Source organism: Pezoporus flaviventris, unplaced genomic scaffold (genome assembly GCF_033815535.1).
Source record: "Pezoporus flaviventris isolate CSIRO_AGI_PZ_B2104156 unplaced genomic scaffold, CSIRO_AGI_Pfla_v1 ptg000036l, whole genome shotgun sequence".
NCBI lineage: Eukaryota > Metazoa > Chordata > Aves > Psittaciformes > Psittacidae > Pezoporus > Pezoporus flaviventris.
In genome coordinates, this window is record NW_026892584.1 from 40,086,106 (window position 1) to 40,109,768 (window position 23,663).

Sequence of the window (23,663 nt, forward strand, 5' to 3'; positions counted from 1 at the left end):
CAGCTCTCCTGGCCCTCTTCCTTGACTTCCTACGTGTCGGGATGCTCTGATCTTGAGCTCGGAAAAAGCAATCCTTGAATGCCAACCAACTGTCTTGGGCCCCTTTACCTTCAAGCAGCCTTGCCCGTGGGATTTCCCCTAGCAATTGCTTGAAAAGGCCAAAGTTTGCCCTGCTAAAGTCCAGGGTTGCAATTCTACTTGCTATTCTACTAGTCCTATCACACAAGATCCTGAACTCCACCATCTCGTGGTCGCTGCAACCAAGGCAGCCCTCAACCCTTACTGCTTCGACCAGACCCTCCTTGTTAGTGAGGATGAGGTCCAGCAGCGCTCCTCTCCTGGTTGGCTCATCCACCATTTGCAGGAGGAAGTTATCATCCATACACTGGAGGAACCTCCTGGACTGTGGCTGGGTTGCTGAGTGGTCCTTCCAGCAAACATCAGGGAAGTTAAAATCCCCCACGACCACCACGGCCTGTGGCTGTGAGGCCGCTCTCAGCTGCCTGTAGAAGGCCTCATCAACTTCCTCACCCTGATCTGGTGGTCTGTAACAGACACCCACAACAGTATCTCCCCTGCCAGCCTGCCCCTTAATTCTCACAAATAACATGATAAAGGAAGTACTGGAGAAGTAAGAGGAGGACTGGCCAAGAGGGAAACATTAAGACACACTAAAGCAGGACATTTCAGAGTGGCTATCAAAATTCTTACTTATTTTCCATTTAATTCTAGTACTTTCCTAATGTCTCTTGTGGATTTAATTGCTGTAGCAGGCATTCTTCTTCAAGACATTCTTCTTGAATAAGACCTGTTTAAATGGACAGCATCTTTTCAAAGATAGTCTTATTTTAATTGAGTGTAATAGTTACAGAGAAATCAAGGGACCTGCCCAAGGTCATATGCATAGTGGCAACAAGCATGGATAGTGGTGATAAGGAGTGAACTTTTGATGGCAGTCACACAAGGCTCTGTGGAGATTTGAGTCATAAATTTTTTGCCTGTGAGAGATTGGTGTGATTACATCTGGTTACACTCTGGTCTTTGAAGGGTACTAAAATTGTCTTCAATGCCAAAAAATTCTCAGTTTATCTTTGTTGTTAATGTGTTGCAACCAGTGCTGGTTGTTTCTCTAGGATCTTTTTGTTCCCTCCACTGTCCTGTCTAACTTCCATAACAGAAGTGTGTGCTCAGAGGTTAGGAAATGAGCGTTCTTCTTGTTATTTTGGAGTGTCAGACAGATGAGTCTGTTCATACTTGCTTTGGCAGCAGGAGAAGATTAAGCAAAGGCTATATGTGTCTTGAGGTGTTTCACATACAGCTGTGTAAATCAAGCTGCAGTATAATTGTGAAGATCTGTCACTCTAGATTATATGTATAAATGCGTGCAACCTACCTGTGAATCTGCCAGAACCTGTCTCCTTTCAGTACTACACACTATCATTGCATGCTCTTTTGTAATTGCTCTGCTGCCACTATTCAGATCAGGTTGCTTCTATCTCTAGCATGTTCTGGGTGAAAGTTCTTCCGTTACTGCCTTTTCCTTTGGTGTTTCTGTCAAGGTTAATACAGGCTTTATAAATGGAGATTCTTGATACTAACACTAGGGGGAGAAAAGGAACAGAAATTACAAGACTTGTGTTCTCTGCAGGATGTTGAAGGACAGTGTTATAGTTCTTAAAATATAAATTCAGCTATATTAGAGGAAGTGATTAATAGTTTATATAAAGAACAGTCAATCATGAAGAGAGTGATCAAATGAAAAAATTTAGCATGTCAGGGATATTCCTTCTCCTTATTTTCTTTGGTTGGGTAGCTTTCTCTCTTTTAGTTGCAAAAAAGCCGAAGTTTGTAAAGCAGTCCTTATTTTTTAATTTCTAGGCCTGAGTGTGGATCGTCCTTGTGCCCGAGCAGTAAAGGTTGACTGCCCTTGTCCACTGTCGCAGGTTACATCCAGAAATAATGTTGTGTGGGCACTGAGTGAGCAGCGGGCCCTGCTGTACCGGGAGGGAGTACGCAGCTTTTGTCCTGAAGGAGAACAATGGAAGAGTGATATTGTCAGGTAATGACACTGTGGTGGAACAGCATCATAAGCAGGATGACACAAAAATTATTTTCAATCCTGGAACTCCTTGATGTTTGAAAAAGTGAAACCTGAACTCATATGTACACATACCATGTGTATGTTGATGACTGGCTGCTATATAATGAAAGATGGTCTAGTTCCTACCTCCATTCCATGGGCAGGGCCCCCATCCAACCTGGCCTTGAACACTTCCAGGGATGGGAATGTCTATCAGTATGACTTTTTTTATCAAATACTGCTTCTTTAATCTGTGCCATAATGGCTTTAATGAGCTCTTCAGATATGCAAGTGAATTTTTTCTGAGATTAAATCTCACCATTTCCTTGGTCATCCACACAGCTAGGGATAGGCACTTCCTAGTCACAGATTTATATAAACGTTCTGGGCAATCGGTATTTAGCTTTGTACTGTACTAACGCAGTAGTTAGTTGATGGTAAAGTTAAAAGCACTGAGTCTTTACTGCTGAGAGAACCTAGAATACAGTCTCTCTTATAGCATCAGCCTGAAACAAATACAAGAAGAAATTCCAGTTCTTGTTGTCATATGATTTTATCTTCTACTAATATCCTGTTGGGAAGCTTTAACTTGTAGAACCTCCCAGCCTGATATTTAGCCCTTGAAAAAGGCCTTGTTCAAATCTGGAATTTACATGTACTTCAGTTAGTTTATTTAAAGAAAATATCTGCTTAACCTACACCTTAGGTACAGTTAATGTTCTTGGGCTTTGTATTAAAATTGCCCAAAGCAATCTGTCATTGTTCTTAAATTGTTGAGAAAGGTTCTCTGAAAGAAATAGCATTGTTGGCAACCTTCTAATTCTCTTGATCCTGTTGACTTTCCAAGCTTCAAAACTGTTTACTTATCCAGGAAACTTACATTCCTAAATTCGACATTTATCTCTGCCATATAATTGAGTTTTCTATTTATGGTCCCTGAACTGCTGATATTGTTCTCAGAATAGGTCAAGAAAGTTGGAGGAGATACAGTTATGAAATTACTTTATCAAAAACTTCAAGAACACAACTTTTTATTTCTTATTTACTAAACACAGTTTTTGTTTAGTTACATTGTTATGTATCCAAGTTTCAAATCTGAAGTCATTTTTTGAAGGACTCTTGTTGAATTGTTTTTACTTCTGCAAACTCATAAAATTTGAATTACTGAATAACTGTGAAAATTTGAACACAAATGTGGTTTTGAGCTTGGGCACACTGAGTTCAATCATTTTGAACTGCTGTTAGCGTTGTAGCAGCTTCCTCAAAATACTGTAAGCATAAATTTGAAGTAAGGTTTTTAATTTTTTGCCTGTTTGCATTTCCAGTGAAATGCAAGCTTTGGAACCAGTGTGCATAACGCTTGGAGATCAGCAGACATTATGGGCTTTGGATATCCATGGAAATCTGTGGTTCAGAACTGGTATAGTTTCAAAGAAACCACAAGGAGATGATAACCATTGGTGGCAAGTAGGCATTTTTTTGTTTTGTTCTCAGTTTAGTCTTTCACCTTGGGTTTATTATTTGCATTGTTTTCCCATGAGAGTCTAAGATAAAATTCAATTAATTGTTTGGTCTATTATAGCACTCTTTATTCAAGATATTAAACTTGCAGTGTGGCCATGGCTGAAATCGTTTTTCACCTTTGCTGTAAAAAAGTGTGGGGAAAAAAATTTCATGGTCATCCCAAACAGCATCACAGCCATCTTCAAGAACACAAGAAATGCTCTATCAGGTCATATCAATGGTGCATGTAGCTTGGTATCTTAACAATGGCAATAGGATGTGCTGTTTAGGCAGAGCATTCTGTTTAGGCAGAGCATTCAAGTCTGGCTGCTGAATGCAGTCTTTTGTCTTTAGTAGAATCATAGAATAGTTAGGGTTGGAAAGGACCTTAAGATCATCTAGTTCCAGCCCCCCTGCCATGGGCAGGGACACCTTACACTAAATCATGTCACCCAAGGCTCTGTCCAACCTGGCCTTGAACATCGCAAGGGATGGAGCATTCACAACTTCCCTGGGCAACCCATTCCAATGCCTCATCACCCTTACAGTAAAGAACTTCGTCCTTATATCCAATCTAGTATCAGCCTTTTGTTTAACTAGATGAAATATGTAGTAAGTAACCTTGCAAAAAACCACATCTTTCCATTCAGGTGAGGTTTCTTTGAACCATTTGGGGCTGCTTGCTTCAGTTGCAGATTGTGTGAGTAAAACCAGTTCAGTTAAAGCAAGTACTTCCTGGTGTTGATTTAGAATTCCTGACTCTATTCCCCACCTTTTTTATTTTCCCAAGAGATAAGGGTGAAGAAGAAGGGCGTAGAAAAAGTTGCACATCTAAGTTAGAAGAATTTCAGTTGATGTGCATATATAACTCTTCTTACATTTGGGCATCATGAATAGCTTGGCTTTGAGGTCATTGGCAAACTGCTCTCCTTTTTGTGCTCTTCAGCACTTCTTTCCTTTCAAGGAGTATCACAGAGTGTTGCCAGTCTAGTTGTCCATGACAGAACTTTGGCAGTTGCTTATTTAGACCTGCTTCTGCCTTATGACTTAAAATGCTCATGAGGTTGTTGTAAAGGAGTATTACATACAAGTTTTTCTGATCTTTAAATTACTGCACTAAGCACATTTCTCTCTTCCTTTGGGAAACTGAAAATTCACCTTAGTTTGAAGATTTCAGTATGTTTTTAGGAAGAGAGTGTAAGATGTCATCCTGAAACAAAGGGCTTTCTTGAAATGCAGAATTTAAAGTGGATTGTTGGGTATAGGAGGGAGTTGCAAGATGATGTTTAATAGTGGTTCTGGTTTATTATGAAGACACACACAGAAGAAAAAGCTTCTGATGAAAGATTCTGCAGTTCATCCAAAAGCTTAATTAATCATCAAAACCACATTTTATTTTTTGTTTCTTTTTCTTTTCCTCCAGGTAAGCATCACCGATTATGTGGTGTTTGACCAGTACAGCCTGTTCCAGACCATAATCCAGGCAACTCAAACAATGGCAACAGCAGCTCAGGCACCTGTAGAGAAGGTGGCTGATAAACTTCGAATGGCATTTTGGTCACAGCAGCTTCAGTGTCAACCCAGCCTCCTTGGGGTTAATGGCAGTGGAGTCTGGATCTCTTCTGGCAAAAATGAATTCCATGTGGCAAAGGGAAACTTAATAGGTTGGTGTACTTTTACGTCTAGTATTTTTAAGTTGAGAAAAACAGATCGGGGAGAATAACCAACTACAGTTCTGTCACCACAAAAATTATCGAAGGCGGGTCATGGCAGCTATAACAAACAATTCCATGTTTAAAAATTAACTTAAATGATTCTTTAGCATATAGTCTTAAATATTTTCCATTAAAAGGAAATATTTTTAGTGGAAAAATCATTCTTCACAAGTGAACCATGCACAAGTTACTACTTTTAGTACCTACCCTTGCCTCTTTTCTGAGCTGAGAAGGCAATTTTAAGCTATTGTACCTGTTATATCTAGCACAATGGCATCTGGTTCATGACCAATGTGACTATGTAAAACAGTAGTGTTACAGTTTTACAGTGATAATAGAGGAACTGTTTATTTTTCGTGGTATATTTCTCAGAATAGAATCTTGATTTAGTACATTTCTTTTATCAAGTAAAAACCAAGAACAGACCTAGAACGTTGCCTGTTTAACCTTGTCACTAAATTGGGAAGACCATCAAACTTCTTCCTTATCCTTCTTTCTGCATTCCCAGTTTTCTGTGTTTTTGTGTTTAAATGTATATATATGTGTATGTATACATATACACAAGGAGGAAAAAAGGTCAAGAGGAGCTTTCCTTCTCCCCTCCAACAGTGTCTTAAAAGATTTGCATAGAAAATCTTGTCTAGATGATATTTAATAATTGACTGCAATGGAATTTCTTTTCAATGGTAACTATTGAAATAGTAACTAATTTTAATAGAAAGTTGAGTTACATATTAATACCATTCTGTTATTTCTTTCAAGGCACTTACTGGAATAATATTGTGCCTCGTGGCACTGCTTCTGCCACAAAATGGATTTTTGTGTTGGCTTCTACAGCTTCATCTAAAGAAGGTTAGTGAGTAAGCAGTCCATATATGTAATACCTGCACTTGATGTTTAAATAGAGTAAGTTGATGATAAGTATCTTGAATTACTTCAGAGTTTGGATGCCTTTTCCTTCTGCAGGGATTTAATATATTTGAAGTAAGGTGGAAATAAATCTGTAAAACTACTAGCGGTAAAAGCTACTAGCGGTAAAAAAAAAAAAAAAACAAACGCATATTGTTCACTTGGACATCTTTGGTGTGGAGTGGCATTCAGCAGAGAAATGGGTTGTCCTTTAGGAGCAGTAACTTCCTAAATTGCTGGAGCATGTTTTGCTGGAATGCCTATGCTAACCAAGTACTTCTCCTGTCAGTGCACTTATTGCGGAAAAATGGCACATTTTCCTGCAAAAATGTGACCACACTAGGTAATTCAACTACTAGTTACAATAGTTAGCAGCTGCATTATCTAAGTACACTGGCTTTATTGGCAAAAATATGTGATTTAGAGCTGAAAAAGAATGCTGGTTTTCAAAGGCAGTTATCAAGGGATAAAGGGAAGAGATGGTGCACTGTTGTGTGTCTTCTTTCTGTTAAGTTCTTTGAATGAGGTGTTTCTTCAAATGAGATCACTTACTACTTATTTGATTTGAGAAAAGGAGTATTTAAGTACCAAAATAAGGGCTTAGAATGTGTATTTGTGCTGCAGAATCTTAGCCTGTGAACAGAGCCGTAAGTAGTAGATGTGTAAGCTGTCTTAGGGTGCATTAGGAATTATTTTAATAACAAGAATGTCCTTTCCATAGGGAGCTTTCTGTGGCTGTGCCAAAGCAACAAGGATCTGTTTTGTGTCAATGATCAGAATCCTCAGTTTCATCCTTCTACGGTGCAGCTACCGCCAGAGGCTGAAATGGTGCACTACTCTGCCTGCCAGGATGCCATTTGGGGTTTGGATAGTCTTGGGCAGGTATTTATCAGAACACTTTCATCCAGCTGTCCAACAGGGATGCACTGGACAAAACTGGATCTCTCTCAACTAGGTATGACATTTTTATTGAGTAGACTTTCAACTTTCTTAGTTGACAGCCAATATTTTCCTTCAGAGTATCTTTTGGTTGCTGATACAGAATATTACCTTTACTGGACTAAATGCGGTATAAGCTGTTTTACAGATTCCTGTAAGTGCATATTATCAAAGTTGGCAATTTTCCAGTCCAGATTATAGTTTGGAACCGAGTTTTGGTATAGTCCCTTCACAGATGCCGGTCCTGGTACCTTTTTAGCTCTTGCGTGCGGGAGATGGAGACTTTCTTTGGCATGGCAATTTTGAGATGGATCTGCGGTATCCATGAGAAGTTGAACAAGGTCTTTGTTGCACTGCTAGTATTGTATACAACTGTAGTTGTTGTATACAATGTAGAGAGGATTGGAGCATTCGGTGGTCAATGCATCCAGGGCAGTAATGGGCAGCCTTAGAGTAATGGGCCTCACACCAGGGGGCTGTAAAGCATCAGAAACAGCTATGGCTTTCAGTGTTTCATTTAGCCTTTTGCTGGAGACAACATGTTTACTGTTTACAGGATACTTTATATATGTATGTGTCTTCTTACAGTTTGTCAGTCTGAGGTACCTTGGCCTGACAGAGTGCTGTGCAGGTGTACCTGTAGATTTAAATTAGCCTAGTCCTTTCCAACCTGAACTATTCTGATTCTAGTTCTTGTGCTACAGAGTAACCATAATTGTGTGGTCCTGGGCAGTTGCATATGCAAGGCCCTGAATTTTGTGGTTAAATGCATTCTTAAGAGTGATCAAAGTTTCAGTAAGATCCTGTCAAGGAAAAATTATGCTCAAAGTGTTGCATTACCCGTGAGTGATGCAGCGGGTAACACATGTGTTCAGGTTTATACCTATCTGTTGATTCAGCATAATGAGTGTGCTGCTGGTTAACTGCCCTTTTCATTTGGTTAGAATCATAGAATAGTTAGGGTTGGAAAAGACCATATGGGAGGTGCTCCCATCCCCTGATCATCCTTGTGGCCCTCCTCTGGACTTGTTCCAACAGTTCCATGTCCTTTTTATGTTGAGGACACAAGAACTGTACACAACACTCCAAGTGAGATCTCATGAGAGCAGAGTAGAGGGGCAGGATCACCTCCCTCGGCCTGCTGGTCACACTCCTTTTGGTGCAGGCCAGGATACAGTTGGCTTTCTGGGCTGCAAGTGCACACTGTGGCTCATGTTCAGTTTCTCATCAACCAACACCCCCAAGTCCTTCTCTGCAGGGCTGCTCTGAATCTCTTCTCTGCCCAACCTGTAGCTGTGCCTGGGATTGCTCCAACCCAGATGTAGGACCTTGCACTCGTCATGGCTAAACTTCATAAGGTTGGCATCAGCCCACCTCACAAGTGTCTCCAGGTCCCTCTGGATGGCATTTCTTCCCTCCAGCGTTAGCAACCAAACCACACAGCTTGGTGTCATCGGCAAACTTGCTGAGGGCGCACTCAATCCCACTGTCCCTGTCACCAGCAAAGATGTTGAACAAGACTGGTTCCAACACCGATCCCTGAGGGACACCACTCGTTACTGGTCTCCAGCTGGACATTGATCCATTGACCACAACTCTTTGCGTGCGGCTGTCCAGCCAGTTCTTTATCCACTGAGTGGTCCACCTATCAAATTGATGCCTCTCCAATTTAGAGACCAGGATGTCGTGTGGGACAGTGTCGAACTCTTTGCACAAGTCCAGGTAGATGACACCAACTGCTCTACCCCTGTCCATCACTTCCGTAGCCCCATCACAGAAGGCCACCAAGTTGGTCAGGCAGGATTTCCCCTTAGTGAAGCCATGCTGGCTGTCACCAAGCACCTTGTTGTTTTTCATGTGCCTTAGCATGCCTTCCAGGAGAATCTGCTCCGAGATTTTGCCAGGGACAGAGTGGAGACTCTGGTCTGTAATTGCCTGTGTAATCAGTTTTCCCCTTCTTGAAAATGGGGGCTATATTTCCCTTTTTCCAGTCATTAGGAACTTCACCTGGCTGCCATGATTTCTCAAATATGATGGCCAGTGGCTTAGCAACTTTATTTGCCAGCTCCTTCAGGAGGCGCAGATGAGTTTCATCAGGTTCCATGGACTTGTGGACATTCAGGTTCTTAAGATGGTCTCGAACTAGGTCCTCACCTACGTGTAAGGCTAATGCTGTTGACCATGTTTTGATCATAAAAATCTCCTCCCAGTTTGGCTGTGGAGTAATCAGACTGACAGCTTCATCAATATTCCAAGTAGATTTATTTCTTTGATAGTAAGACTGTTAAAACATTTTTCATGTTAACCTTCATTCCTGTTTCAAATGAAGATAAAAGAAATATAGACTATGCAGCATTCTTGTACCATTTTTAAAATAATTCAACTGTTTTGCAGCTTTTCCATTTTTTGAATGACAATGTTTGTGTCTGGTCTGAAAACAGACAAGCAATTTTAACATCAGGGTTAGGGAAAGGCAGACACAGCTGGCAGACTTTAAGCCCTATGTACAGTCTTAGTGAGCAGTTAGTAATGAATACATCATGGAAATAATTTGTTTGCCAGTTACACACCATGTTTTCCAGACCTGATGAATTGGTTCCAAATCGCTAAATGTACCATAGTTTAGGCACTGCTTGACACCTTTTACCTTCACTGACCTACAGGATAGGTTTGTCCACACTCTCCTTCTCATGTTGCATAGTGCAGTTTGAAACTTTTCTCATGGTGCCATTACTTTCCAGCAATTTAGATAATAACTTTTCAACTGAAATAGTAAATAATTTCTTGCTATTGTCTGAAAATCTCAAAGCATCATAAAGGGAATCAGTGTAATTGGCACTAGCTGTAATATCTGTCGTGTGAACTTGAGCAGTTCAGAAAGTTCAACCTTTATGTTCAGCTGTTCCTGTTAGCTTTGTGGCACATGGTGGTGGTATTGCAAAAATTTGGGGTGAAGAAATTCTTCAAACACCCAGTTTTTACCTGTCACTCTGTGTTAACATTTAAGTGTGAAAATGTTTTAGCCAGTTTTCCTCTGATTAAATGCAGATGGTAGATCACTGCATATCCAGGGTTATAAGAGCTTTTATTTGCACTAATTGGGGCTGAAGAAATTGGAGAACTATCGTTATTCTTCAAGTGTATATTTAAGTTTACTCCAGAAACATTAGGTAGGGGGAGACGCAAGTTGCTGTAAAATGCCATTGAGAATTCTGTATGGAAGTGATGTCGTTACCAGCATTAATGTTGAAATATGAATGTTATGTCGGTAGTATCTTCCTCTTGCCTTTATGTACTGGGAGTAGTATGGAGTAAATTATTTTTATTATAGTTCCACTATCACTATCAAGGTTTCTAAACACAATAGAATGACCTTTAGGTTTCAACAATAAACAATGCCTCTGAATCATGCTACTTTCTCTAAACAGTAGGTGAATGTGGTTAGTATGACCTTCTCCTAAGCTAAAAACGGTAGGAGGAGGGAGAAACCCCAAAACATTTACATAAGGGCTGCATTTTTGAATGTCAAATTGTACTGTAGGTGTAAATAATATCAGCTATGCCAAGTAGGTGATATGTGATTCCATTTGAGTCTCTGATGCTGGTTTGAATCAGAATGTTTAACAGCAGAGACATGTGACAAAGCCATTGCTTCCAGTCATACTTTATGTTAGAAGGAATAATGAGGTTTTAGATAGGATTTTGACTTTGTAGCTGAATGTCAGGCCCCTGCCTGCAAAAGAAAGTTGTTCTAGATGTTTTTATTCCAAGCAGTAGAAAGTTTTTATATATAATTTTGTCATTTGTTTTTAATGTGAAGCTGTACAATGAAAGAACATTTTTTGGTGAGACAAATTCAAATTGATGACAAGATCTGTTTACTATTACAGAAAACCTAATGATAAAGCTGTGTAGTCCTGTTGTTCCCTGTTCTTTCTCCCAGCAAGCCTTAATGACAGAGAATACTGCCTTCTGCAGAAATAAATGCTTTAAACTTGCACTCTGTGGGTTAAAATTGTGCTCCCTTCTTTCAGGAATGCTATATCTGGTGCACTTTACAAGGAGTTGTTGCCAGATTTCACATCACTGAAGAGAGAACTGTTACCAAGGATGGGATATCCCAAGCAGCACTGGCATGTTCAATCAGCCAGCAAAGCCTATTTATAGAATCTTAAGTTTGGAGTTTGACCAGAGCATTCCTTCTGTAGTACATCTGTACTGATTGGGTCCCTCTTTCTGTAGAATGTGTTTTCCATTACTTAGCATGGTGTTGTCCTAACACTGGGAGGAAAAACAAAATCAAATGTGATGTATATAGTCACATGGCTATTTTTAAATGAATGTGGAAGAGTAGGGGTTCCAGTTGACAGCTAGCCGGCTAGCTAGTTCTTCTTAGTCCAAAACTTCAGTTATGCTTCTCTACTATCTTTGCAAACTTTTGGATATGATTTGGTATGGACAAACCAACCAACCAACCAAAAATGCAACCCACCCCAAAATTCCAGAACATACTTATTTGGCAGTGTTGTTTTCATTGTGCTGACTTACGTGCGGTTAATGCACTGCTTTTTGAGATAGCTGTAATAAGTAAGTATGCTGTTGAACATAAATCCAGTTGAGAATTGGCTCCTTTATTTACAGATGTGACACTGGTGTGTTAACACTGAAATGCATAATCCATATGCTCTGATATTTTTAAAGTGCTGGTAGCATTAGGAATGTTCTTTGCTGAATATGTTAGTAGATCAACACCTTCAGAAGTCTACAAACATGGCCAGCTACAGACAAAAATTCATATCAGGTCATGTGAAAGTTTTCTAAGCAGTGATAACATTTGTCGTAGAATGTTTCCCTGCTTGAATTTGGTTATTTTAATAGCATATTTTTAGTGTGTTTTAGAACTTGCAGTATCCTATGACTAAACCATTTATTTTTAGATTTATAAGAGAAGTACCCCACATAGACTACCTGCTGATTCTATTCATTGTATCCGGGGGGGGGGGTATCTCTTTTAAGTTGCATTAAATTTTAATCACCTTTACATGATTGTGTTTAAAGCTAGTTTGATTTAATCAAGTCTAAATAAAAGTTCTCATTATTAGCTGAATTTGAAAGGAAAATGCCAGGTTGCTAATAGTCTCTTTGTTATTAGGTACTGTAAAGCTGATCAGCTTGACGTGTGGAAATCAGCATGTTTGGGCCTGTGACACCAGTGGTGGTGTTTATTTCCGTGTAGGAACACAACCTTTTAACCCAAGTTTGATGCTTCCTGCATGGATAATGATTGAGCCACCTATACAGGTAAAATGTTGATTACAGTTCTTCATAGCATAGTGGTGTAGCATTGTGCGTTTGAAAATTTTTTAACACTCAAAAAAACAATAGCATCAGATTTTAAATCTGTAGCTTAAAACTTTGTCCCACGTTTGAATAATTCAGGATTATAATGTACTCTGAATATACAGCCTTAGCACCATGTCATCCCAAATTGCAAATAGCTTTTTTTTTAACTCAAAAGTGGAAGGTTTTGTTTTCCTTTCTATTCTTAATGAAACTTTACTCTTCTTGTAACACTCAGCTTTATAGGCACGTAGTACAATACAGCCTTAAACTGCATATTGCGTATCTGCTGTATGCTAGCCAAAAGTCTGGCCTGGCCAACAGCACAAAGCAGAAGGTGTGGGAAGGCTCAGCTCAAGTGACGTGGCACTGAAGTGCCTGCCTACCTCCTCCTTTGTCCTCACCCATGTGAGTCTGGGGTGTTTGCCAAGGTGCTGTGCCTGGCTTTAGGGACTTTCCTTTTCATCCAGTAGTTAGTGAGTGTGTAGAACAATTACAGCTCTTCACTCTAGTTCCCTGAATGGGCAAACTTTGTAGCCTTTCTGCTTGCCAGCTGGGAGGATCACAGTGGAAAGAAACCTCTTAAATTACCCTGGGAACATCTTTTCTGAATACAGAGAGTGGACAAAATATGTTTCTCCAGCATCTGGTTCCCTTTTTAATCTTTCTTTAAACCTCAGCATTTGCTTTTGTTGCTGCTCTAATACTTTGCAAGTTAAACTATGAAATGGTAGTGATATCTGTGGTGTTGGTTGGGACTGCTGTAATAGAGCTGACCTCTGACTACTGATTTCATTCTTTGCTCCTTGGCACAAAGTCAGTTGAACTGTCTGCTGACCTAGCATAGTAGCATTGTGTGTGTTTGCATACTTGATTTACGTTTTGTAATGTTGCAGAACTTCTTTTGAACATTTTGAAATATGTGGTACTTTTGAAAGGGCATATTAAGAAATAAAAGTAAATCTGTGGCAGTGGAGTTGCAATAGTTTATTTGGTTTTTACATCATTTGCTTTTAGTTCTGCTTATCTCTCATTGGCCAATTATTAGCTCCTGTGAATCTCAGGGTGTAACAGCAAAGAAAGGCACGGAAATGAAGCTGCAGATTTGCATCCCATCAGTTAGCACAGCACTGGTTAGACTTGTTTTTCTGTACTGGGAATGTAGTCAGTCAGACCTGGAGAAATGGCAACTTGTTTTGCAGAAGAGCAGAACAGACTAGTAAATAAGTACCAATATCACTTGCAACAAAGGCTAGGTAGCACTGCTCGTTCTTTGTGTGTTGCAAGTATGACTCTTTAATCTGTAAGAGACAAATTTTCCCTGCTAACAGGGGTAGGGCAGCAGGAAGAGGAGACTGGGATATTGGGGATGATGGCTTCCATAAGGGTAGTATTCTTAGAAAGGGGGCAAAACACATTCCAGTATGTTTTCCACTTAAAATAGGGTTTGCCAAGAGACACAGGATTGAACTTGTATAGTATCTTCTTACCAAAGATTTTCCTCTCCAGGAAAGTAGCCTGAAAAGCTGTCTCTCTGCACTGATACTGTTTTCTCCGTATTAAATGCATTCTCTACTACTCCACTGAAGTAGATGAAATTACTCAATACTAAGGTGTTCACAAGAAATGGGGATTTGTTGTGGCTCATTATTTAGCAGTAACTTCCTTTTGTAGAATGTCTTTAAGTGGACAGGGTTGAAAATCAAATTATTTCCTATCAGTTTATCCAGGAAGCTGGATGATGTTGCCTTCCAAAATGATAACCTTCTGATACCCAGAACAGTGTCATTCTCTTTCATGTTATCTTGCCAAGACCTGACATGCAAATGTAATGAGTCAGTATGAAAGGGCAAAAATTCAAACATTGTTTGGAAAGATGAAAGCTTGTGGGTTACGTGTTCATTTTGAGACAATTCTAACATGTTAAAACAGTACATTAAAGTACTGAAGGAGCAGCCATTCATGCTTTTACAAAGGCTTCATGCAAAATAAGAAAATATGTGAGCTTTAAAATTATTTCCAAATGCTGGCTTAGTGTTTATATAACAAATAACACCACAATGGCTGAGAAGTGGACTATTCCATGAACAATATTTGCTTATTAGAAGCACCTTACTGCTATCTGTCCTTTAACTGACTTTGACACAGTTCATGCTGTACCACTCTATCTTCAGAGCAACAGAAATACTCTAAGAAGTATTTGTGAACGATTCAGTCATTTTCTGTTTGAAGAACAAAATCATTGATCAAAATCATTGCCTTTCACTTGCTTTAAGTACAGGAGCATTCTCAAATAATGCAATTTAAAACCAACTATGGATATTTCATTCCCTAGTAAATGTCAAAGCCAATGTGACTTGCCATATCCCAGATCTTATGACTCATGAGCATCTTGTGAGCAGCTACAGACTCTGCTTTTATGGTGTCACTTCTTGTTAAAGAAGTGCTGCAATTGCAGAGCATCCATCTTTGCAGAACTTCACAAAGATATTCAGAGGCAATAGTTCTGATGAGGTTTTACTCATGCTAAAATCTGTAACTGCAGTGTAAGTGCAGTCTTTTCTCTGTGATGCTTTATGGTTTGGGAGGTTTTTTATCTAGACTGAAGCCATTTGCATTTGCTGCTCTTCCCTTTAAGTCCCTACTGCAGTATCTCTTGACATAAAAACAAAACAAATCAAAACATTTTATGTTCTCTGCCCTCCCTCTTCTTAATTTTATCCAACGCTTCAGAAGTTGTTGATAGCATCATTACAGCATCTTGAGCAGTAGCAGTTTATGTGTAGATGTTTTCTGTGCTTTATCCATTCTGTTCTGCAGTCATAGAAGTCAAAATAATTGTGTAGCTAAGCAGTTTTTTGGAAGCTTCTTTATGGACATTGTCAAAGCTGATGAAAATTCTTTGATGAAACAATTTTAGTCCAGGAAATAGAAAGTTGTTTTCATTCTATTGTTAATATACAGGATAAAATTATTATCTGATGTAGCATGTTTCAATATACATTAAATTTAATTAAAAGAATGAGCAGGAAATATAAATATTACGTAGATACTATAAAGTATGCTCATATATGTGTGTGCACATATAGTTGTGAAGATTTAATGCTTCATATTTTTGGCCTAAATGAATAATAATTAAAAATTAAATATAAAATTACTATAGTAAATAAGACTAATTTGGATTATTATGGAGCAAAAGTTGATCAAATAAAAATGCTTGTTTGAAAAAAATTCCTTTGACATTTCAGGTTCGATTTTTGTCATTTTCTGACAAAGATGAGACAAAAGGTGATCTTGAGAAAGCTCACTTTCTACAAGAGCTGCTTAACATAAAAACTGGCCATAATAACCACCTTCTAAGGTTTACATTAAGAGATCTATCAGATAAGCAGAACTTTATATAAGAGGATTAAAGGAAACAAAGATCGGGGCAAGTATTTGTAATGAGTGACCAATCATTTATTGCATGGAAACAATCAGTCTTACTCTAAAAATAGATGAAAACATTTTATTAATTGCCATTTGCTTAATTGTTACTCTTTGCTCTTTTGTAACCAAATGTCATAAAGAAAAGGATTGAAAAAGCAATTTTGGTAAATCAAGAGGTCTGTTTGAATAGCCACATAGCTTGTCCAAGCGGTGGAGTAAAAGGAGCTTATGTTTGGCTGCTGTACAAAGCTTTCGTTGATGCTTTCTAGTTCCTAAGGTCTGAGCAGTACTGCTTCACTTAGCTTGCCATAAAATGGTCTTGTGCAGTATATGCATTTCAAGTTAGGGAAACTCTTGATTACCACTCTTTCCATAAACAACCTCGTGATTGTCTCTTTGTGTAACTTTATTACAGGTAAGAGAAGAGGGTAGAAATGCTTACTGATCTAGGAGGAGCTATTTTCTCATTATCCCTTCCCCCTTCTTTCCACCCCCCACCCCCCCAAAAAAGATAATTAAGACTGTTCATGCTTTCACTGTCATTCAGAAATTCTTAAGACTGTGAGGCAAACGGTAGTTAAAAATATCAATTACAGTTTAGGAAATGTGTCTGTAATTCTGCAAAATCAATGTACACTACATTTCATTTGTTTTCAGTACCTTCCGTTTTCTTAATCTGCATCTGGTGTAGAGAGATTGGTTGGGCCTTATGGATGAGTGGTGATTTGTTAGAAATGGTTGTCATGAGCTTTTTTTTCCTTTCCTCTCTTTAAATAAAATTCTAGAGAACACTTAATGCAAATCTGGAGACCTTCTTCCTCTGCCATCTGCCTTGCCTTTGCATTTTTCAGAGAGATTTCTGTTAAGGCCAGTTTTGTGTTAAGTGGTACTTACAGGAGGAAGCAACGAGCCCTCCTCAAGATCAGATTTTGCCATTACATCTCTTTCGGTAGGTGCCAAAATCAAAGCTGAAATGTAGGAAGGGTTTGTTTGAAATGCTCTTTAAGAACTGGGTGTTGGAGGATGATGGTACTCTGTTGAAAATGCTTCATAACTTTTACTTCAGAATCATTCATGCTATTTTTGAGCATGAAAAACTGCTCTTTCTTAATGTACATGACTGTTCTTTTCAAGTCTGATTTTTCATTAGCACAGACTAGCTTGCATTACCCAGCTGTTACACAGACATCTAAGTTGCTATGAGTTCTGCTTTAGAGTGCTAAGATGAGATGCAGAGGAAGTATCTTTTACTAGACCAGACCAATTCTGCTTAGGTTGAAGAGGTAATACGCTCATAAAACCTTCTGGTTATTTACAGACCAGGCTAGCTAGTCTGTTGTTCCACGTATCTTTGGTCATGTGAGGCCTCCTGAAGACATTAACAGGGAGAGGGTTTTCTTGGAGAACTGCATGTTCCAAGGTGATGCACATAAAAACTGTTTGGCAGTGGTAACTGTATCAAGGTGGGGCACAAATAAGTACAGGAGATCAAAGTTCCTGCAGCAGTGTATTTTATTTAGCTGATTTAAAATACCATCATGTTTAAGTTCAAATGGGTACTATTCCTCACAGGCATGCGTTTCTGAGAAATCCTAAGTTACAGAAAAGGTGCTTTAGATATTGAAAAAATGCAATTCTAGCATTTTTACTAAAGTTGCCTCACACCGCAGTTTCATTGCTCATTCAGTGCTTATTATTTCTGTTTTGTTGCTAGTTAAGAAAACTGCTGTCACTACATTGTACTGTCTGTTTCTGTTTTAGAGTTGAGCTTTCTGATAGTTGTTTTAAGGCATTGCTATCATCATGTTCAGAAAAGCGTGCGTGCAGCCTGTCCCGTTAGATACCAATTATCAGCACCAGAAGCTTCAGATCACAAAAAGTATGCAAAATGATACGCCCAGAAAACTGAGTAGATCATCATTCCATTTCCTTTTAAATATGATGTCAAGATGGTGTGTTTGCTTTTTGATGAGACTAGCTTACACTGGAAACAAAAAATGTAGGAAGGAGAACCTTCAGTTTTCATACTTTCATTTCTTCTGTACTAGAAGCAGTCTCATATCTGTACTCTTCCAATGTGCCTGTATTTTGGTTAGCTAGCACAGAATTTCATATTTAATTATTTTTGGGAGCCAATTAAGAAATATACTGAACATTAGTTGGGTAAATAAAGTAACTACAATTGAGTTTTGCGAGTTTTCCAGAATTATTCTATTTAGAAAATAAAAATGTAATAGTGAAAAAAATTCATGGATAAAGGGTATGTGTCTTGATTTAGCAAGCATGTGCTTTGATTTCCATGGAACTGTTCATGTGTTTGTAGGAAGTGCTAGCCTGAAGTATGTAATTAATAGGAATACTTGAACTGTGACTTTGAGACTTTCGTAAAAAATAATTACTTATGCTATTATAAACTAAGAGTTTGGGGGAATTTTTGTTTTGTTTCATTTTCATTAAATTCTGCATTTTCTGAATTCTGGTTAGAGCAGCTTTTATTGTTTGTTTTTTTTTGTGACTAATCTTCAGCTTGCTTGATTTTAAAGCTGTGGAGGGGCTGGATCTTGTTGACAGGTTTGTAATTAGGGGTTAGCTTTTGTGAAGTAAACTGGGGCCGCAAAGATACGTGCTAAGCTCAGAGTGTATGGTCGATAAAGAGAGCTTCAGTGAGCTAACAAATCCACACAAAGTAAGGAGACACCCTGGGAAGGCTGCTGGACTTGGAGGTCTCTCCCCATAGTGTATTACTGTCTCCCCATTTTATGGTAAGCAGATGAGTTGCCAACAGCCTCTATTTGCAGACCAGCCAAGCAATCGGCTGCCTTCCCTGGGAGCTGGGGGGCTGGCTTGTGGGGTCTCTCATGTTTGGATGGCCCATGCTGTAGATCTGTGAAATAGTTGTTTTGTAGGAAGGCCCTGTCTGCTGAACCCAAATTTAATGAGGCTAAGAATTAAGCAAGGCAGAAGGGGTTGGACTGTGTGTAACCTAGTAAAGAGTTCATCTGTCTGGGAGGCAGTGACTTCATTTCTGATATCTGACCCCTCTAGTGCTGTTGTTTTTATCCAGTAGTTTAACACATTGCATAGCCTTGTATTTGGGGCCCATGCTTTACCTGGGACAGTACTTAGCCTACAGCTTTAGCACTGGATGAGTATGACTAGATCAGTAGTAATTGTACCCTGAGACTGAAGTTAAAAACGTGGGTGTTTTAACTTACAAAAATGCTTTTCTTCCCATGGTTTGAGTATTTCAGTTTCAGAAACTAGAGAGGTGCACTTTACTGGCATAGACTGCATGAGAGGGTGTTTTACTGATGCTCATTAAAGTTGTGTTTTTAGGAAACAAAGCAAATGCCTTGTCTAGGCAAAGCTCTGAGTAACCAAGTTTTTTATTACCTCGCGCTAAATTATGTTCAGCTTCATGGGAATTTGTTGCACATAGTGTTTACTTAATTTCTATAAAAGCTTAGTTATTCTTGTTGCAGTAGTTCATTTTTTTCAGTATGTTATTAAAATTACATGCAGTGGTAATTACAGCTTATCTCCTAAACTACAGTTCATAATCTTAGGTATAAGACAGTGTGACCAGAATTAAGTTGGGCGCACCTGAGCAGGCCTGTAGTTCGTATGACCTTTAAAGTGATTGCATTACTACTTTTTATTTTTTCTTTTTCATTTCTTCTAAGGAACAGTTGTACTAAATATTTTGAAAGTATTTTATGATTCTGTTGAGCTTTATAATGTTGCATGGTCACATGGGTTTGGTATGACCTTTTCTAGTATTTGATACTGTATGTTGTAGTCTTTACCATGTTTCTGCAATAAAAACCCTTGGAATGAAAAATTTAGAGTTGACAAAGGAGAGGTCAAAGAATTGTCTCCTCGGCTTTGCCTTTTGTTTCCTGATTGTGCTACCTGTATACTAAAGATACCCAACTAAGGCCCTTGCCTATTTATTCACTAAAGGCAAAAGTGGGGGAAAGGGTCATGTCATTTTAAGGCTTCTGAGAAAAGTAGTGCTCCAGTTTTTCAGTCAGTAAGTAATAACCTTTTTCTGACTACTCAGTGAAAGCGTTACTGAAGAACATGTAGCTTCTAGGAAGACTAAACATAGATTCGTCTTTCCTGCTCCTGTGTATTGCCTTCAACTTCTCTGCAGAGAAAAAAGGGCCACTTAATTTACCAAGCTGTTCTACTCAAAGTCTGAATGTAAAACATTCTAGCCAGTACTGCTCATTCTAGTCGATATGTTGCTCGTGGTTTCTTGATATCTCTTGTTGCTTCACAACCTTCATTCAAATGGAGCTCAGAAAATAATATACAAATAGTTAGGCCTCTATTAAGCAACGTGGCATTCTTTGTTACTCTAGTTAATAGGTCTGGATGTGTGTTAGCCATGAAAATAGTCAAGTTAGTCTGATACACAGAGAATGCTCAACATTGTGAGAAGTATGTCTGATATGACCTTCTTACAGCCTGGCCTGGACCAGCTGAAGTTGTTGAGTTTGTCTTTTGAAGGTGAGGAGAATATTTGTGCTGCATGTAGCTACCAACCTATTACAAGAAGGACTGGGCTTTGGCAGACTGGGAATGTTCTGTTTAGGCTTCCTTATCCTGGATATTTGCAGCAGAATGGAGATGGTGGAGGTCTGCTGATTATATGGACTCTGTGCTCCTGAAAAGTGATGTAGAAAATGTTCCGATGGCCTCTTGGTGTGCATGTGTTTGTCTTTCCTCCTTGACAAAGAAGTTGAACCATTGTGTTTTGGGTTCAGCTGTGGTTTGGAGTAGTTATGGTAAGACAAAACTTTTGAGTAGTAGGGCAGGGGAGGTGCAGGGGTGAACACCTTAGCTTTTACTTTGGGTTTTATTTGCTATTGTTTAAATGAAGTTCTTAGACTGAAGCTTATTTCTCCATGGTTTGCAGAAAGAACAGAAATGACTTGAACAGAATTATAAAGCTAATGGACAACTTTATAGCTTAAATATATACTATTTCTTCTTGTTATTTAATAATTTGTCACTGAAGTGCCTCCTTCAAGTTTACTTAATTTGATCAGCATTGTTTTCTCATCAGACATGTGGATACTAGCATATTATTTTGAATTGGTTTAACTTGTAGCAGATAATAAAGATATTCACAGCTGTTAGTATGTAGTTTTGAAATGTTGAAAAGTACATAGTTGGTATGTGTTGCAGCCCATGGCTCTAATGGAAAATCTACAGTTTCAAAAGACAGAGTTGTAGCTGAGGTACAAGACCAGTGGGCATGAGGATCTGTGTTCTGTTCTTGGCTAAAGCAGTCAGTCTCTTGAGATACTTTGATTTTAGAAATTTTTGGCACCACAAGTCAAATGAAAGCAGTGTTCCACCATTATTTATTAGATAACAATAAATCCATTAATGCTTCTTCAGTCTGTCACAGTGATGAGTACTGTGGATAAACCTATAAACAGTTTGGTGTGTCAGCATCTGAGGAGGAAGGCTGAGAGACTGGTGACAGATTCCTTAAAATTCCACAATCTACAGTAGATTACAAATACAACACATACCATAGTCAAGGTATATAAATCTCATGAATGCTGTTGGAAGTTAAACCAGATGAGAAAAGGCTACACTGAAATAATTCATTAATTTTCATGGATATCAGTCTCTGAAATATTATCAGCAGATTTATAGATTTTGCACAGAGTTCTGCTATGACAGAACTCTAATCTTTAACAGCAGCTGTTTTGTTTCTTGTTATATAGATTATAGAATACTTAAAGCATGCTGTAAGTTTTCAGACTGCAGCTATTACGAATGTACTGTGACCAGAGGTAAACACTTCATCAACCCTCTGCCAGCCCCAAGATTCCAGAGAAGGGCAAGTACCTAATGAGAACAGAAACATGAGAAGATAGTCTCAAAGGCCTGTGACATGAATAGACAGGATTGATTTGGTGAACCAAGTTGAACTTGGTTATAGCTGAGTCAGACGCATGTCAGCACCAGAATTTTAAAAGCAAAAACCACCAGGTAACTGTTAGGTACACAAAAGGCCCATCTGGGACTGGGTTGGGTCCTTACAGATACATGCAGACTATGTTTCTGTATTCCTAGGTTTATACATGTGAAGAGCTGCTTGTTCTTCTATTTATCACAGTGAAAGTTCTGTGAGGCCAGAAATGCGGGGCTTCTTCATGAGGTGATAATGTATTTCAGGGCATCTTCCTGTCTTCTTCAGTGCCTTTATTAGGCTGATGTGGAGAAAAGCTTTTTTTCGTGTTCTTATTAGCATTTTATTTAAAATATATATTTTGCAGGATATTTGCCATTCACTAAATGTGTTGGCTGATATATTCTGCTCAAAGTCATCGTCATGATGTCTGTAAAATGTGCTCAGTAACACTGATTTTCACCAGTAGTAAAGGTAAATCTCTATGGAAGCAAACAGAGCAAGGACTACAGAGTGGAAATGGGAAGCGTGTTTCACTTGAGTTTACCAACAGTGTTGTGGATACTCTCCTGCAGGTGTGGCTGTTCCCATACTGCAGTGGTCTGCAGCGAGTTCCATGGTTTTATTCCTGTAGAATGGAGTACAGGGAAGAAAGCAGTTTGCCATTTCATTGTGAAGAGAAGGCATTCAGACTGTACAAATTTACTGCTTATATATGTTGAGAAATAAAATACAGAGTTATGTTAGAAAAACTTCTGGGAAGAGGAAAATAATGCACTTTATGCATTTCAGTGGAAGAGTTTCCTCTTCAGCTTACAATTGAAACTACCTGACTGCAGATACTAATATTATTATACTCAGATGCTGAACATTATCTTTACTAGTAACTTTGGATGACATTTATTCATGTTTCTTTCCTATTTAGGAAGGGATTGACTTTTTGGAAAATGGGTAATTTTGTACAATGACAGATAAACTGTCAGTTACATTTCTTCCTGTCTTTAGTATCTGGTAAATATTTTACTTCTCTTGCATACTTCTGTGAAGAACAAGTGTTAGAATAGTACAAAGAGTAGTACAAAGTTTAAATACTGTGCTTAATTTTTATAGCCAGTAGGGATCAACCTGATCAGCATTCATTCAAGTCCGAATGATCAGATGTTGTGGGCAATTGATAACAAATGGAATGTCCATGTACGAGTTGGAATTACAGATGAAATGCCTGTAGGCACTGACTGGGAACATGTACCAGGTAAAAATCAATGCATTGGTTCCTTGTTCTTTCTGCCATTTTGTCATTGTTGTGGGATTTTTTTGTTTGTGTGGTTGTTGTTTTGGTTTTTTTTCCCTGTTGCTTTTCAAATTGGATAGCAGTTCCTAAATCAAATATTTTTTTTCCAGCTATCAAATGTTCTTATTTGAAGGAACACAGTAAAATATTTGATAAGTGTCCTTTTGTTGGGGACCTTGGTTTTACTTAAAAACAGTAGCTAACTGAAATAGTTTATGAAAAAGTTTATGAACTTCTGTTGTGTGTTATTTCAGGCTGCTGCCACTGAATTAATAAATGGTACAGTTCCCTTTCAGTTAGAAAACAGTATTCCTAAGCAATAGGAGAGTACTATGCTGTGGGAAGTTTCACATTTGTGAATGTGGTACGATGTATGGTTCCTTTCTAGATGGGGCTAACAAAAAAACCCTGATGCTATTTTGCACATCTTTCTATCAGTCCTGTGTGCTGGATGTGTTCTGGATTAGGTAATTACATTTTTGCCTTGCCTGTAAAGAAGACTAAATTTTACTTGTTTCTTTC

The 23,663-nt window shown here is 38.6% G+C and overlaps 1 protein-coding gene across 2 annotated transcripts in view; it reads left to right on the forward strand.

The window, feature by feature from the left end:
- Positions 1-23,663, forward strand: part of TECPR2 (tectonin beta-propeller repeat containing 2) — a 42,020-nt gene that overhangs the window by 15,016 nt on the left and 3,341 nt on the right. For both annotated transcript variants that reach the window (XR_009745188.1, XM_061464022.1), the window contains exons 11-17: positions 1,879-2,059; positions 3,406-3,547; positions 5,007-5,247; positions 6,061-6,150; positions 6,929-7,162; positions 12,299-12,447; positions 22,961-23,102. Coding sequence is in view for 1 of the 2 variants with exons in the window: in XM_061464022.1 (XP_061320006.1) it covers positions 1,879-2,059; positions 3,406-3,547; positions 5,007-5,247; positions 6,061-6,150; positions 6,929-7,162; positions 12,299-12,447; positions 22,961-23,102 (1,179 nt within the window). In the remaining variant the exon portion in view is untranslated. The remainder of the gene's footprint in view (positions 1-1,878; positions 2,060-3,405; positions 3,548-5,006; positions 5,248-6,060; positions 6,151-6,928; positions 7,163-12,298; positions 12,448-22,960; positions 23,103-23,663) is intronic.